Genomic DNA, 18,352 nt, shown 5'->3' on the forward strand with positions numbered 1-18,352 from the left:
TAATAATAATAATAATAATAATAATAATAATAATATATTTCTATTTCCTGCCTCTCCCTATGGATCAAGGCGAGATCACAACAGATAAAATATATACAGAGCATGCAAATTTTCAATATTAAAATTCTCATAAAATAACCCTTCTAGTACAAAACAATATAATATACAATATAATATAACACAATGTAAAACAAATGCAATAACCGAACCAGCTTTTGGATTCATATCTTGTACAGTCAGGAACAAGAAGAAGGATAGATATTTTGCTCATGTCAGTTCTGGTGGAAATATTTTAGCCACACTCTCGTTCTGATCAAATTATCCTTCATTGATCCTATGGTTTTTATAGATTCTTCTGTATGAGTAAAGGAAGAGAATTCTAACTATTTCCACAAACAGCAATAAGATTACCACTGCTGTTATGCTATAGGTAAAAACTACAGCCACTGTTAGCAGACATTTTCAAAGTGACTAAAATCAAAAATGGAGAAACGTCATTAGCTATATTTTATGCATTTTGTTGCTTCCCCAACTGATATGGGCACATTTGATTGCTGTTTCAAATTGTTGGGGTTTTTTGCACTGATGTAACAAGAACTACAGATTTTTTTTTCTGTAGTGTTTTGTCATATATATGTTCCAAACAGGAGCTAATAATACTGGGGGTGTAATCCAGCATTATAAATGCTGTCACAACATGGTCATTTATAGGACGGCACCATGATATGCTCAGTTGCAAGAGGTAGCAAAAGAGAATAGAGTATGAACCATTTCCTAGAAAAAGCTTCCTATACAGTACTCAGAAAAGATGACAACTAGGAGGAATGTATAGAAGCTATTATGTTTAGATGAGCCATCTTTGTAGTACCATAAAATGGCAAAGTGACTAGCCAATTTGCAGTGTAGTCACATTTGCTATCTAATGGATTTCTGTAATTTCCAAAATTTCATTGAAAGGGGAATTGAAAATGGAGAAAAGCTATAGAAATCAAGTGAAATTGGATTGGGTTGAGAGCTATTTCATAAATTGTGCTCTCTGGACTTAAAGTTTCCTTTAAATTAAGCAAGTGAGGCTATTAAGGGGCTTGAACAGTTTGTGGCATGTCTCAGTGTATATTTGTACAGTGCTGAAAATTGTTAAATGAGTCTTGTATTATTCTTGTTTGGCTATTGATCACCTACGCTTGGCAGGCAGGTGGAAGAGAGCACACAGCCCTTGTCAAATCTCAACAAGCCCAGTGAAAACACTAACAAAATGTAGCTCAAAATGTGGACTGGGAAAACATAACCTTTATCAAGAGAGCTGTTACAGTAGGTAGAAGCTAACTGCTTGTTCTGTACAACTGTCACATCTGCTTTCAGTCTGTGTGCCAAGGGGTCAGAGCTCAACCATAATCCTGTTGCACCCCCTGCTGGTTAAAAGCCTGTGCTCATTTTGTTACTTTACACTGAGATAAACATTGCAGTCATTTCACACTTCTTTTAACATTCTATATGAATTTAATTATCGTTTGTTTGGACATCACTGGTTATGGAGCACAAACAGTTTATTACAGATGTTTCCATTTTATTTTTATATCCGCCGTTGCCAGGTACAGCACATAATTCACCAAAGGCTCCAGTGTTCAGCAGATTTCAAACCGTCAGGCCTCAGTCGCTTTCCGACTCAGCTTTTTGATGAGACTGGGCAAGAAATTAAAAATCCACTTTCACTGCAGAATGAGCAAAAAATTTGGGTTTCTTATGGTGAAGATTACAGGTAGGAGCAAAGTGTTTAGCTCTGTGACTGTCAGCAATCTCTGTGTTGTCAAACTGCTGTAAAAGGAAGTTTGATAACCTCCAAGTAAAACCCCTTTTATTATTTTTTTATTGTAAATTCCAACAAAATTTCAGCGCTGGTGTTTGAGGCAGTATTGTTTGTGGAATATGACATCTCTGTCTCTGAGTTACTGTCTTAATGCCTTGTCATAGTTCTTGATGTCTGCCTGTCAGCACAGCAAGAGGGATTTTTTCATGTCTGAATAGTCACCTTAATGATAGCAGATGGAAACACCACAGGGGGTCCAAGCCCATCACACTGTCATTGTCACAGACTGCCCTGACCTGTTTCCACTCCTCTGTTTTTTCCTTTTTGGTCCCTTTTTAAAGGAGAAATGGATGGTAATTGAAAAGGATCTTAAGCAAGATTTATGAAGCTGTAGACAACAGATTCCCTACTATTGCTCTATGTTTTCAAAAATAAAGTCTTAACCTTTTAAGCACCAGGAATTGTGAAAAGGAGAATTAGCTGGTGAAGCTTGAAAAGTTTGACCAACTCCAGAGAAAACTGGAAGGCATCTAGGGGGTGTGATAATTAATTCATTTATAATATTTCAAGAAACATTGGTATTATTTTATATAGTATCCTATGCAATTATTGCGATGCCCATATATATATTCAAAGTTAATTTTGTATTTTGATTGAGATGATTTTTTTAAAAAAATTGAGACGTCCATCTCCAAAGCTCTTCATAAATATTTAGAAACCTTGATCACATGTGTACTGTAAGTATATTAGCAAGATAAATCTTTATTTATTCTGTTGTGAGCTGCAAATATGCTTACATTTGTTATACTGTTGCTACAATGTGAGTAGATTTTATCTGCTTTATAATCATGTGCTCCCTTCAGTATAAATAGTTTTTGCATTTTTCACATTTTTTGATTTGGTAAAAACTTCCAGGCATGTTATATACATTAAAAAAATTATGGTCCCTAGTATAATAATATTACAATATTTTTTATTTATTAAAAGATATAATTGTTCATACCTTTGTTTTACTCACTATAATCACAGAAGAGTACTGCATATATTTATTTAATAGGAAAGATTACGTCCAGGTAAGAGCACTTAGGAATATAGTCTCAATATTTTCAAGCTCTAAAAGGTTATTTCTTTTACAAAAATGAAAAATAAAGTTGTGGTCATATGCCATAAATATGGCACATATGATACTACAAATTACACTTTATAGATATATTCTTCCATCTGTCACTGTGTTTTAAAAATCAAAATAATATTACTAAGAACATGAAGCTTAAACTCTGTAGAATATATTTCCATGTAATATAGAGAGGCCTATGGTGTATTGTAGTTCACGTTTTACAGAATACACAATAAGGCATCCTTTTTATAGTGGTATCTTTTGTAACAGTAGAACTATGTTCTGATTATATTCTTACCTGTGTACTTTGACTCTGTAGTCATTTACAAAATCAAAGCATTTCTTAAAGAATTAATTTATTAATTTTACTTTGAGAGTGATAATGCTAGCCAAGAAATGTGTGTATGTTTAAATGTACAGACATTAGTGGGCCGTTATGAGTGTGACAGAGGGGAAAAATATTTAATTATCAACACTGATATTTTATCTTCTGTAAAAATATACCTTTTCTATTTGTTTATCATATCATGATTTTTATCTCCAGTTCAGTAATGGACTTATTACTGTGCTGTTAATAAAATGATTTGGATTAGGAAATGCTAGTACTACATCTTGTTGAAAGATTATGTTCTAAAATGTCAGCTTTTGTTTTGCAAGGTAAATCTTTCAAATCAAAATTCATTTGTGTGTGCATATATATTTGTGTGCGTCTCTGTGTGTCTGTATGTGTCTATGTGTGTAGTTTGTGTTCAATTAACTTTTTAGATACCTTCCTTACTTTTATATATTCACACATTTTTTTTTCCAAATTACATTTTATGAGCATTAAAATGGTTCATATTTTCCATTTATTTATTAGTGAATAGTGGTCATTTTTTCTTTTGTTTATCTTTTTTGATATGTATTGTACTTAATAAACTGGATATAACTTTAGGCACAGCCATAATATCTGTGAGCAGTGAGCCTGAGTATATTCCCAAAACTTAATAGAATGGAGTTAATATACCCTTTCCTTACATGTACTGTATTGTTTATAACAACAGCTACATTTGCATTTCCTCTCATATATACACACTGCAAAAATACTTATTTTATATAATGCATTTATATTCAATTATCATAACACAAAAGCAGTCAGGTGAGCTGCTGCTTGACAATTTTTGTTTATCTCCTCCTGTCCATTTCTAACTGGAATCTGGCTTGTTATATATAAGTTGGCAGTGTGTATAAGTTTATAAAAAGAAGAAAAGTTTCTCATTTTAAATATGGACATCTAAAAAATTGTTGGTCTTTTCCCTGTGTTTTCCTGATTGTCTTGAACTGGCATTCAAAACAACAACAACAACAACAACAACAACAACAACAGGGGGAAGGGTTACAAAATTTTAATAAGGAATGGTTATTGAGTTAAAACAGTGTTGCCCTCTCCCTTTGAACTTGTTTTAAATGTTTGCTTTTATCAGTAGAGGATTAGAAAAGTATGCATATAATTATAGGCATTGCATCTGTTATTCTAAATCTGACACAGATTTAGAATAACAGTTTTTCTTTGAAGGAGTGTCCTTGGTTTTCCCTTGTGGAAAACAGAGCCTCTTTTCAGAAATGTTGGTTGCAAACAAGTATTCTCCTAAATATATCTGCTGTTCAAATGATACATTTCTTGTAAGCTGGTTTTACCAAAATGAACTCGAAAGCACATTTTTGACATTTTTTAAAAAAATTACAATTTCTCATACCCTTGTTGTATGACAGAACCAAACAGACAAAAAAAAAAAAAAACAAAGAAATGTGCTATTTAAAAGATATTGTGTAACTGCGCACAAAGTGGTGTCAGATGTTAAATGTATACAGATTAAGGGGAATGGACAAAGATGGGCATTTTAAATTTTTATTTTCATTCAGTCTGTTCATTCAAGAAATGGAAAATGTAGTTTAAAGAAATAAATATGATTTTTGTAGAAGATTTTATAGGAGTAGGGATTTAGACCTTCACTGATTTTGTTATTTATATCCATTTTCTCTTCATGACATGCGTGAGGCTTTGTGTAATTCTTTATACTTTTAGACTTTTTCCTGCTGAAAAAGCTATACTTTTGATGCAGAACACTTGGCTTTTATTTGCACAGTAAACTTGTTTTCTGTGTGAAAAACAACATTTCATACAGAAAGTTTCAAATACACTGTTTCCTGCACCACAGCACAGAAAACCTAATTTCTTCATCAAGCCTGATGTTATAAGAACTAGGTTAGGAAGAATGTCGAGGAGGGGAGCCTGATTCCAGGTACCTGAAACCATCATGCCATGAATGTCTGAATCCTCTTCTTCCTCCTCCTCTTCGCTATCTTAAGACTATGATTGTGCAGGAACCATGATTTCAATACAAAGTCATCCTTCCCTCCCCCACATGCCCCCTTTGTTTTATTTTGTAATTATTTCTGTGGAGGAACACCAATTGAAAGCACTGCATTATAATATAAAACCTATATTCTTTTTTCAGGAGGAAATATACTGCTCATCCCTTCTAATGTTTTTAGGGTGCCAACAATTACCTAGGATTCCTTTTCCTCCAAAGGACATCAGTATAGGTGTTTGAGCTTCATTAATCTACAGACATAAGTTGCATATATGATGGGGGTTCTCAGCACCAACACCCCAATATTAACACTAGATTCCTGTTCTGCATCAAGAAGTCAAGGGGAACCCAAATATCCTTGGGTCTGCAGAGGGCAAAATCAGTCCTTTGTGTGCTTCAAGTCATACCATAGAATATCCCTTATCCACAGAGACTAGATTGGTTTTTTTTTGCATCAGAACCCTCTTTCTCAACTATGTTGCTTTAGAATTCTGACAAACCCATTCATTAGCGGAAGGGGAAAGATGGGTTATTTACTTGTCCTTCGAGTAGAATGTTACTACCAGTCACGGGCCATATATTGTCAGGTTTACCTTTATGCATATACGCTGATAGTTCTAGTAACTAAAATTGTAGAATGACTGTTGCAAAGTTGGCAAGGTAACTCAATCTCTTTGAAATCGGAGAAACTGGGTAATAAGGAGGCCTTGGAAAGTTATTCCAACAATGTCCAAACTCATAACAATATCATTTCATCCTTAATCCTCTGTCTCGAAAAAACTCTTGCAACTTGTGTTGTGCCTTACATGTCACTGCAGAAAACATAGTCGAAGGATGCAGTTTCATTGAATGACGGGCTCTGTTCTTCCTCTTATTTCATGCTCTGCTTTTTTCTTTCTGATTTAGAAACTGACTCATTCATATTCCCCCCCCCCACATATTGAAGCACTATTCCACAAAATCATGCAGTTAAGACTTGTGTAAGTGGCACCATATCTAATAGTAACTGAAGAAGGAAGAACCTCTTGTTTTCCAGTGCTTCAGGAATCTTGTGAGTGCAAGTAACTCACAGTTATGTGCACTCACAAATGCTGTGTCTCCTCTCTCTTTCCCTATACAGTTGTTCCTCCATATTCACTAGGGTTAGGGGAACAAGACCCCCGTGAATATGGAAAAACCGCAAATAACAGAAACACTGTTTTTACCTGAGAGGACACCTCTCTAGGAATCTCTAGGTCCTCCAGTGCAACTCAGTGGTCAATGTCCAACATACACTGATCATAGAATGGCACTGGAGTAGCTACAAATGGTCTTTCAGTGCAACTTTTAGTTTAAGTTGACCACAGAGTTGCACTGGAGGACCTAGACAGTCCTAGAGAGAACATATTAATGAAATCCGTGAATAATCAGATCCGCAAATATCAAAGCCGCAAATAGGGAGGGATGATTGTAGTTCTGCTGACCCCTAATATAAGGCCTGAAGCACACGGGCCAAATGATGCAGATTCCATCCATGTTCAGGGCATAGTGTTCAGATGACACATGTTCTGAACGCAGCTGGAAGCTGCACTGACGCTACACCATCTAGGAAGAACTAGGCCAAGAAGGAGCAGATAGAATCCGCTCCTTCTGGTGGGCTAGTTCAGGACCACAGTGGTGGCCTGGATTGGGGATGAGTGTCTGCAGTTGCCACAGCCCTGGCACAGTTGGCACTAGTGCAGCCACACACCACTCTTTTGGGCCCATTGGCTTCGAGTCTATATAAGCATCTTCTACTTGTCACCTACTGTAATAGCTGGAATTTCTGAACAGGATTCAAGGAGAAATATAAAGTAAAGAGAGAGGCCAATGTCCACCTTCCAGGGACTCCAAGCAACCAGAATTTTAGTGGGCTGACTGAAATGTTACCCTCTTGGCTGTTTGCTCCAATTGAAGAATGGAAAGCCAGACAATATTCCAGTCTACCTTATTTTCCTATCATTACATGTAAACCATTGAGACATCTATATGAGGGAGATTTGCAGGGTTGCAGGAGTGCTATTGATGCAAAGCTTTCTCTCTTTGTTTTGTTTCTTCTGAAAAAAAGGGAAGTTATTTCATGTTCCCACCTCAATTTTTATCAAAAGAAAATCATCAGGGTAAAGATTACTTTAGCTATTCATCATTAATTTGCAGTTGGGTTGCAGTTTTGTAGATCATTGCCTAGTTATCCCCCCCCCCTTCTTCTTTGTTTGTCAGCAGTTATTTCTGCTTGGAAATGAGCCAGTTTTTCAGGAATAATTCAATTTCCTTGCTATCTGTAATCTATAGGTTAATAAAGACGACACGCTTGTGATGGTGATAATGAATTCCCAAGATAAAATCACCTGAAACTGCAGCAAGGTGCTAGCTGCTACTGTACAATTTTTAAAAACCTTCAAACAGAAACAGTATAGATTTGAATGTCTTGTTGCTGAATTTATTCTTGAGCTCTTATATCCACTGCTTTGTATACATATAATTATTGGTTTTGCAGCTGCTTGATTCCTCCCTCGCCCCCCAAAAGGTCATCTTTGATGATGTTTCCATTTTTCAGGTCTCCTTTAAATCCTGTTCTGAGTTTGACCTTTGACAGAGTGACTGCAGCTGAAAAGAATGGCATCACAGTTATTTATAAAACACTTCTGGATCCCACTGTTGATTTGCTGCCTGGATGTGACAAGTACATTAACTCCTGCTTTATTTGAGTTTTCTGATACACTAAGCCTAAGATTGGGGAGATAGAGGGATGGGGAGAGAGAGGAGATTAATATGTTGGGATATTTTCAGCTGTTTCTATAAATATCATAAGCAAACAGGGTTGGTGATAGTGTCTTGCTATATATTATTAAAACATACAGTAACTGAGAGTGGTTTCAAGAATAAACTCAACCAATCTCTTGCTTCCATTAAAACTGTGGATTAGACATGAGGATGTGGCACATGGCTGCTAATATTTAGCAACTAAACTTGAATAAAGAATGATAAGCTTCTGGTGCCAAAGCTGCAGCATTATACCCTTGTGTACATGTGAGTGAGATGTTTTGAGCTCTGTTAAATACATTTCCCAGTACATGCATAGGATTGTGCTGAGAGCAACTTAAATTTTAAAAGACTAATATGTAAAACTGGACAAAATACTATTTTCTTAATTTGGGCCAAGGTATCTGCTGGAGTTTGGTTCCATGACCCCCTCTCTGCCCCACTGTGGGTATTAAAATCCATGGATGCTCAGACCCCATTAAATAAAATGGCGTAACAAAATGTTGTCCCTTATATAAAATGGTAAAATTAAGGATTGCTTTTAAGAATTTATTTTAAAAAATATTTTCAAGCCGTGGATGGTTGAATCTGTGGATAAAGAATCCATGGATAAGGACGTCCCACCGTAATTGGATATGAATATTCATGCTTTGAACCTGGGCTTGAATTAAATCTGTGACGCTTGGGTCCAGAGAACTCTCTCTATACACTATCTGCTATTTTTTAAGAAGGAAGGAAGGAAGGATGTCCTCAAGCAATATAACAAGTATTTACCAAAACTGCAGCTCTTTTAAATCTGTTCCACACCCTTGCTTGCCATTTTTTGATTGGGATCTTGTATGTGAGAGAGAGATGCTTTCCATCTTGAAGAGGTGGGCAAGAGTTGTTTCTACATACTCTTCTCTGAGGCAAACAAAATTCAGCAAGTGTGATACATTTTTCCTTCCCCATCCCCACTGCAGCTCCCTGTGTGCCCTTTGAACAATTATTGGAGGTCAATGGACTACCCTCCCACCCCCAAAAATTGGATGGGTCATGGGAAGACTATAGTGTATTACCTAAAGAACAGGTGAGGGAACAGGGGAGGTTCTCACCAACTCTCAGCATTAAATCACATTTTTAAGAAATTAATTTTTGCAAGAAGATTGGGTAACATTAGAGCCATTTGCACCTGTTTATACTAATACTAACTGGGGTGGACTATGAGTTTGGGTGAATTAAGAAGGTATTATTTAGAAAAATGTAGAGTGCAATCACACACACAAGATAGCAATTCTTAGACAGCATACAGTGCTAACCAAAATGGAAATATGGTAAAGGGTTTTTAAAAGGGTTTGCAGTAAGGTTATAATTACCTATCTGATGAGTTGACATGGAAAGCTGGAGTGGTTCAGACTGGGAGGTCAGGGTGACAATGGTGGGTTACAGACCGCCGAGAAGCGGTGGTCTGGCTCCGCCTCCGCTTGCAGCGTCTGGGAGCCGCAGCCTTTAAACCGCACGGCTCCCGGACGCTGCAGAGAAGGAGCGCGGAAATCTCGCTCGTTTTCAGGCCCCGGAAGAGACGCTGCGAGACGCTAGTCATGCGCTCGCAGCATCATTTCCGGGGCGCGATGTGGGGACGCAGCACGTCCGCTATGTCAAGATGGCGGCGGCCGTGTGGAACGGCCGCCACCATTTTGTGCTCGCGGAGTGCGTACTAGGGTTAGGGGGGTGCGGAAGCACCACCCCTTCCTAACCCTAGTACGCGCTCGTCGCGTACTATATGGCGGTTTGTAACCCGCCATAGAACATACACAAAGTGCAGAGGTGTATGCTAGCTGGTGTATGCCAGCTGGATGTATACATGCCTTGGGGCACATTCCCTTTCTCCTGGCAACATTACCTAGTGTTCCTGAAAGAGCATCGATCTCTCAAAAATATACTATATCCAGATATGAGATATGAAAATATGAGGACCCCAAAATACAGTGTGGGGTATGCAATGGTTGCTAACAAGTGAGGAAGTAGAATTGCGTAGAACTCAGGACAGGTATCTGAATAAGCAAAGTGTCTTTGTGATCACACAAAGAACGGATGGATTCAGCATTCCTGTAGATGTCATTGAAAGAAAACTGATATGTGTAATTCATACTACAGGTTGAGTCTGCCTCATCTGAAATGCTTTGGACTGGAGGTGTTTTGGATTTCAGATTTTTTATTTTTTTTTTGATTTTGGAATACTTGTATTTGCATGTATGTATATAATGAAATTTCTTGGTGATGAGATCCAAGTGTAAACACCAAATTCATTTATGTTTCACATGTACCTTATATACATAGCCTGAAGCTAGTTTTATACAATATTTTTAATAATTTTGTCCATGGAACAAACTTTGTATACACTGAACCATCAGAAAGCAAAGGTGTCACTATCTTAGTCATTTGTGGATGATTTTGAATTTTGTAGTAGTTTGGGTTCCAGAATTCCAGATAAGGAAGACTTAACCTGTATATTTAAGAAGGAAAAGTAAATCCTCAATAGCAATCACTTTTGACTGCTTATTTTCAGTTGGGAAGCTTGTGTTGGATTTCCAGACAATTTTCAATTAACCAGTCCTCTGGAACATCAGACTTTGGAAACTGTGGATCCAGACAGCTATTTTATGCAGTATAAGGTGAGTAGTGAGTAGCAGCTACAAAATCAAACATTTCTGCTATCCAGTAAAACATAATATGGATGAAATTGCTGGGTCTAAGGAAGTTAGAATTTGTGTCCAATAGGAAGCAATCCAATACAGATAAAAATATTCACACTTGCCCCTACTAATGTTAGTACTTTCCGTTCATGGGTTTCATCAAACAAACCTCCTCACTAGCAACTGTTGGGCATGCATGATTTTAATTAGAATATTCTCTCATTTCCTTTGAAATAAAATACACCCTGGGAGCTCTTTCTTAAGGGGATCATCATATGCTGCAACTATAACACTGATTGTTCCTAAGGCAATTGTACAGTTCTTTGATATCAGATCACCAGCCCTGATTTTGACTAGAAAAAATGCCACACCTGTGTTTTAACTCTGTTCAAGTTGATGGTTTCAGCTAGTTATGTGTGTGTGTGTGTGTGTGTGTGTGTGTGTGTGCCTTCAAGTTGCCTGTCAACTTATGGTGTCCCCAAGAAATTCATAGGATTTTCTTAGGCAAGGGGTAATTAGAAGTAGTTTCACCAGTTCCTTCTCTAAACTATAGCCCACAATAACTGGATTCAGTGGTGGCCTCCCACCAAAGTTCTAACCAGGGCTGGCAGTGCTTAGGTTCCAAGAGCAGATGGGATTTGATGGCTTTAGAGTATTTAGGCCCATCCTAGGAAGTATGCTTTTTCCATCATTTTCATTTGCCAGTGCTTCATTCCTCTGAAACCTCAGAGCCACCTACCATGCTGTTCTGGAGAGTCCCCAACATTCAAGAGAATAATTTCAGGTCAAACAAGGAAATGCAGGAAGTCAGAGGAATCAAGAGTATCATCTTTTTTCTTCACATTCAAGGGAACATAAGATCCAAGCTACATTCATAGGCTTCAAAGCTGTCATTTCTGTATGAAGTAAGCTTTCCATTACAATGCAAACACATTTACTGATTGGAAAGCCACTAATGCTACAAGTTAAATCACCATTTTCCAAAATGCTTGGGACCAGAAGTGTTTTAGACTTTGGATTTTTTGGGAGGGTTTTGTAATACTTGTATTTGCATATATGTACTAAATGAATTATCTTGGAGATGAGACCCAAGTCTAAACACAACATTCATTTCTGTTTCATATACACCTTATACACATAGCTTGGAGGTAATTTATACAATATTTTAAATAATTTGTGCATGAAACAAAGACTGGGTACATTAAATCACCAGAAAGCAAAGCTGACAGCCACCCATGAAAAAAGATTTGGTTCCTGGAGTATTTTGGATTTTGGACTTTCAGATAAAGGTAACTCAACCTGTACTAAACAAGCTTTTTTTTTGCTAGTTGAGGTACTTATGCCATCCTTTGCGAAAGTGCCTAGTTTTTGACATAGTCATTATTATAGCTGCCACTTTACACTAATATCTACTGTTGTTCTGTATGAGTTCATTGATTCCTGAAGATTGAGAAAACAGCATGGTTTAGCAAAGAACCAGAATGGTTTACTGGTTTGAGCATTGGACTATGAGTATAGAGAATAGGTTTTGAGAGACTCCACAGAACAGATTTCCACTCAGCCATGGAAACCCACTGCATGACCACGTGGAAGTCTCTAAGGATGGCAAAAGCAACCTTTCTCTGAACAAATCTTGCAAAGAAAACACTGTGATAGGTTGACCTTAGAGTTGCCATAAACTGGAAACAACAGCAGCAGCAATGGTTTAGAAAGCTTACAATTTGTTTATATTAATGCAATGTTGATAGAGAAAATGAAATGTGAGAAGCAAAATCAGAGAACAAAACATTTTACAAAACAGGGTCATTAGCATGGGCCCGGTACAGACAGGCCAAATAAAGCAGTTCCTGGCCACTTTAGGGGCATGTCATTTACATAGTGCATGCCCCCAAAGTGGCCCAAAGCCACTCCGACACCACGCTCCAGTCCTTTGAACCAGAGCAAAAAGGTACCAGAATAATCCAGCTCCTGGCACTGTGGTTTGGGTCTGGTGGCAGTGGCCTGTTTTGGGTGAAGACCCTGCGGTCACAGCAGTCCTGGCCAACTTGTGGCCAGAGCAGACTTAGGTCAGTTATTCCCACCCATCTGCTCTTGCCCACAGGTATGATCCCTGTAGAGACAGTCACACTTTTAAAATCTAAACATGTGCTCAGATAAAACAGTTTTATGAGAACAGTAATTTTCATATCTTCAGTAGCAATTGTTCAAAGCTAAATTAAAGGCAAAGTGAACAGATACCATTTTTTAAAAAGCAGTCCTAATATTAAAGCTTGCTGAGATGCTTAAAATTCTAAAATGATTATACTGTAAAAAGGCAAAAGTCTCATGTTCCGGATACTTACACATTAAGATTGTCATTGGGTGTAGATAGTAATGCTCTACCCCCTGACTGTTGTTTTTAATCTTTTATTGACAGACAAAACCCTTCCAGCAGAGTAAAATTTGTGACATATAATCCACATTCGTAAATCTGGGGATAGTGATAACCCAGACAATTACAGCCTGTTGCTCTCTTATCATTGTTCAGAAAGCTAGGCCATGTATCAGTGACCTGAAGTAGATTACTGGCATTTTGCTTTGATAAAGACAGTGTTGGAAGCAATATATTTGTGGATGCTGGATATTTTCCTTTGCAGTTGGTTTATTAATATAAGCAGAGTGGAATTTAAATTTAGAATACATATTTGAAGATTCCTTTTCATGAACCAGATAAAATGTTTAATAGTATGAATGTGTGTTTGCATCTTCAGATTATACTTACATTATTTTGACTGCTGTATATCACAGTTTGCATATATGTTTAGTCACTGGAGTTTGGTTCCAGGACCTCCCATGGATACCAAAATCTGTGGATGCTCAAGTCCCATTAAATACAAGGGCATAGAATGATATAGCTCACAACAGCATTTGATATCATCCTTCATGGTATCCTCCTGGGCAGTTTGACTGATAAGGGACTGTTACCCAAAGAAAAGTGAGAAAGACTGAAGGGTCCCCACCAACTATTCAGTATTACTTCAAATGTTAGGCAAATTAGTTTTGCAAGAAGCTGGGTAATCTTTAGGACCATTTAGACCTGTATATACTGGTAATAAGTGGGGAGAGCTCCAGGTTGGGTGAATTCAGAGGTTTTTTTTAGAAAAATGCAGACTGCAATCACATATACATGATAGTAATTCATACAGGCACAGCAGTCAGAGCTAACCAAAATGGAAATATGGAAACTGAATGGTGGACTTTGAGGGGTTCAAATGTGGGTGATCATTATGGCGTGGTACATATCGTCCCAAAAGGGTGGGATGGAGGCATCTGTTTTTCTTCTGGAGGGATGCCACAGCAGCCAAACCATGCGCCGCCCCTCCACAATAAAAAGAACCCAGAAAAACTGAGTTATTTTAAAGGTGCTTGGCGACGTAAGCGACATGCAGCAACGTCTGTACACTGCATGTTGCTTACATCATGGTAGTGGCCCCCGTGTGGACAGGAGGCCGCCTGAGGCCGGTGCCCGCACATTCTAGCTTTCCGGAGTGTGTGGAACCCTTGAATTGGCCCGAGTACGGCGCTTCCTGCCCATCTGTCCCGGGCCTGTGTGTCCAAAGAGTAGACTACAGAAAACTTGAGTGGCTCAGATGGAGGGGGGGAAGGATGAGGGCAGAAGAGTTTCATACGTAGAATACACTCTGGGACAACTGTATGCTTCCTGTGAGTAAGCAGAGACTGGGGAGCTTAGCGCACAGCTAATAATCCCAATTTCCTCTTCCGAGTTATATTCGAATTCAGGATACATCCAGATATTATCACACTCATTTTGCTGCTGATGCCGCCAGTCAGGTGAATCCTTGGTAATGTCATGGCCAGCCACGAGGAGGACTCGGAGGACGACTCAGAGGACTTGGCTCCTCAGGTACAGGAGGAACCCGAGGCTGTGCCAGGCCCCGGTTCTGCCCTGCGAGATCCCAGCTTTGCTCTCCCAGCCCCAGTGGATTTGGCTCAGCCAGACCCTAGCTCTGTGGGATCTTCTCCAGTGGAGCCTGGGGCTCAGCAGCCCAGCCTTGCCCCAGTAGACGTTTCAGACTTGGGAGACATAGAGCAGCAGAGCATTGAGTTTTCTATCTTCAGCCAGAGGAGATCAGAAAGGGTGTGCCTTCAGCGTTCCAAGAAGCTTACTGAGAAATGCTCATTAGCCACTCAGCAGCTGTGATAAGGGAGCTAGATATAAGACACCTGGCAGATGCTGAGCTCTCTTGTCAGAGTCTATTGGTTCTCATTAATGAACACTGCTGGATCTGACTCCTGGCTTCCTAGGCCTTTGAATCCTTGACCTCGGACCAGACACCTTGACCAACCCTCTGGCACTCTTGACCTCGGACTGCACTGGTAATATTGCTCTCTGTAATCCTGAAATTTGGACTGGCTTGTGGCTTATTCTATTCAGACGTCATTTGGCATTGTTGCTTGAGGAACTGCTTCTTGGCAGCTCGACATGGTTTCCTTTTGCCGAGCAGGCTCTTATCAGCCGTGTGAGGGTGTGTTAGCAGCATTCCTGGACAGGTATTCCTGGACAGGTAACTTCCAGCTAAAATCCGAGCTCAGCTGGCTGATTTGCAAAGTTGAGAGTTTCCTGGTGTTTCCAGTGCAGAAATTGTTTCCAGTGGAGAAAACAGGGCTTTCTATGAAGAAAACAGTTTCTTTTTTCACAGAAAGACCATGGCCTGTTACAGACTGCCAAAATAAAGCTGCTTCGGGTCTCTTTGGAGGCATGCTATTTAAATGACGCATGGGTCCTAAGAGTCCGGAGGTCGCTCCAAAGCCACACTCCATTCCTAAGCACTGGAGTCCAGCTTTGGTGCAGCTTCCGGATTCTTAGGATGAGTGCATCATTTAAACAGCATACCTCCAAAGAGACCCGAAGAAGCTTTATTTTGGCAGTCTGTAACAGGCCCATGTGTTTTTTTTTGCAGAATAATGCAAACCCTTTGGACATTGAAACATGTATACTGCAGAGGAATACTCACTTTTGCCCCCAGTAGGAAAAAACTCCCATAAATGATTGTTCTTGCACATGAGGATGAAATCTCTTTCTAAATAATGTAGTAACTTGCCTGGATCCCAATACCAGGAGAAAGATGAAAGGTAATTAAAATAAAGTAAACAGAATAAAACAGCAAGAGGGACAGAAATGAGCCTTGAGAAACAGCAAAATGATAGTTCCAAGGGACAGAACAATAGCCCCTCACCATCCACTTCTGCAGTTCCCCCCCCAAACTGGAATGAATCCAATTTAAAAATAGTTGATGGAATTCTCAATCTGTTCTTCAATGCAATCCCTCGCATAAATCAGGAGAACAGGGACATAAATAGCCTCCTCCCTCACCCCCTCCATGTGACCTGGAGCCCAAATGCAAAGTCTTCCACGGGGGCCAACAAGCATCCCCTTCCCCCACAGTGATAGTTGCTGCATAGCTTAGGGTCCCACACTCTTAGGAAGGGCTGGAAATGTCAGAGGTGCCCAGTTGATAGAACAGATCCCTGATGCCCCAGCAGCTGCTGTCTAGTGAGGCAGGATTGGGATGGGAGACACTAATTTACTATATAACTAAAATAGTTACATAGCTAACCAGCTTATCTAGAATTATGGCCAGTGCCCTCATCTTTAAAAAAGAGCTTCCCACAAAGCATACAACAGGTGTTCATATCAAAAGCAACCAAGAAATTTAGGAGAACCAACTGGGATTAACTGCTCCTTTCTCCTGACCGACGGCATTCCACAGGGCAGTTAATGCAGTATGCTCCCCAGACTAGGCCTAGGACCCAAGTGAAATGCATCCAGATAGTATCATTCAGAAGTGCTTGATTTTGGCCAGCAACCATTGATACAGTCACCTTGTTCAAAATTAAAGGACTAGCCACTGGCCTGAAATAATTAAGCACTTCATGATCCAGCTCTGGCTTTTTTTAAAAAAGGAAAAGCGAGACCACCAAATGCTTTGCAGAAATTGAGGGATAGAGAATGGAGTTACAATGAGCCACCATATTGCCAGGCTAGACACCTGCAGATTGGAGCTCCTGCAGATTGCTCCACCCCATATTAATAAACGGTAGTGTGTGATTGCAACTGTGACAAAACAGGTGCTTGTCCATTGTTGTCCATTGATTAATATGGGCTTCAGCTCTTGCATTTTTTCCCCATCTGAGGCGGGACTCCGAACCAAACCCCCATGGACAGGAAGAGTGCACTGTACAAACTCTTAACTTTCTAAACTTCATATTGCAACTGAAACAGTTACACTGAAGAACTACACTGAACATTTTTCCAATTTGATCAGTGAGGATCAGGCACAAAATTTATTTGTGATAATTTTTTCTTACATATTTTGAAGGAAGCAGCGTTACAGTGGTTGTGGGGGAAGAGAAATGCTTCCCTTCCCCTGCAGTACAAACTCCCATGCTGCCATGGATCGTGATTTTAAAAAATATAGATATATTGTACTATTTAAATCTTTAGCATATTAACCAAAAGGTTCATATGTCTTTACTGGACAGAACATTTTTTGCTTTTGGCCACAAACCTTATCGTCTTACACTGCAAGTTTCCAACAATTTCATTTAAAATGTAACAGGTATAAAGGAAAGCAATATAAAGGAAAAAGTATTGATAACATTATTCTATCTATCTGTGACTCTGTTGCTCCATGCACTGTAGGAATTGTAACATCACCTGATGCTGGGTTAGAAGGATGTGGTGTCGTTTCTTTATCTGGTGTTCTTAGGTAATATCCTGCATTATATCTCTTGAAGAACAGCATGGTATTAGTGCTGGGTGCCAACCTCAAATGAATAACAAGAGGAAAATATTTCCTCCCCACTGCACCACAAAATCAAATGTGATAAGATTAAAGCCAGTGGCATTGCTAAGAGGACATGGGGACTTACAGCAGGTGCTATGCACATCATAATGATCTCTCTCTCTAATTCCATCTATAACAATCTTCCACACAGTTGTGTTGTCTCTGATAGCAACTTAGAATGGAGAGGGCAAGTACATGTGTTACTTGAAGTCCCTCAGCCTTTAGTGTGGGATTAAAAAAACATTCATTCCCATTGTACAAAAGCAGTGGGGCTTCTTTCCTCTGCACTGCTGCAGCTGGCTAACAGGTAATGTCAAACTGAGGATCTTTTTGACCAGTGATGCCTTTTCTCTTTGTGTATGTGTGAAAGCATTCTGATTGTGCCGTGCCAAGGTTATATCATTTTCTCAGAATATAATATCATTATTTAACTTTTACTGTACATAAGGCTTTAGAGTGTTTAAATAATCCATGTACATTATTGAAGTTATCCTAATTACAGACTTAACATCTTAACATCATTTTCTCTCACTAATGTTTCTGATGATAGTACCTCCCCCTGGCTAAATTTGTGTTCAGGCTTAAAGGTTTAATTCCACATACCTATTTAGGCTACAGTCCTGTATGGATTCACCTGCAAATAAGTCCCACTGAACTCAGTGGATCTTATTTCTTAGTTCACAGATACTGGGTAGTACTATGAGTTATTTGGCATACATTTTATGTCCCTAATAAAGAAAACGCTGATGGCAAGACAACGAAAAACAAAC

At 39.0% G+C, this 18,352-nt stretch overlaps 1 protein-coding gene across 1 annotated transcript in view; it reads left to right on the forward strand.

The window, feature by feature from the left end:
* Positions 1-18,352, forward strand: part of DCDC1 (doublecortin domain containing 1) — a 368,535-nt gene that overhangs the window by 196,348 nt on the left and 153,835 nt on the right. The window contains exons 14-16 of the mRNA XM_042459567.1: positions 1,593-1,759; positions 7,854-7,979; positions 10,608-10,713. Of these exons, the coding sequence (XP_042315501.1) occupies positions 1,593-1,759; positions 7,854-7,979; positions 10,608-10,713 (399 nt within the window). The remainder of the gene's footprint in view (positions 1-1,592; positions 1,760-7,853; positions 7,980-10,607; positions 10,714-18,352) is intronic.

Source organism: Sceloporus undulatus, chromosome 1 (genome assembly GCF_019175285.1).
Source record: "Sceloporus undulatus isolate JIND9_A2432 ecotype Alabama chromosome 1, SceUnd_v1.1, whole genome shotgun sequence".
Classification (NCBI taxonomy): domain Eukaryota; kingdom Metazoa; phylum Chordata; class Lepidosauria; order Squamata; family Phrynosomatidae; genus Sceloporus; species Sceloporus undulatus.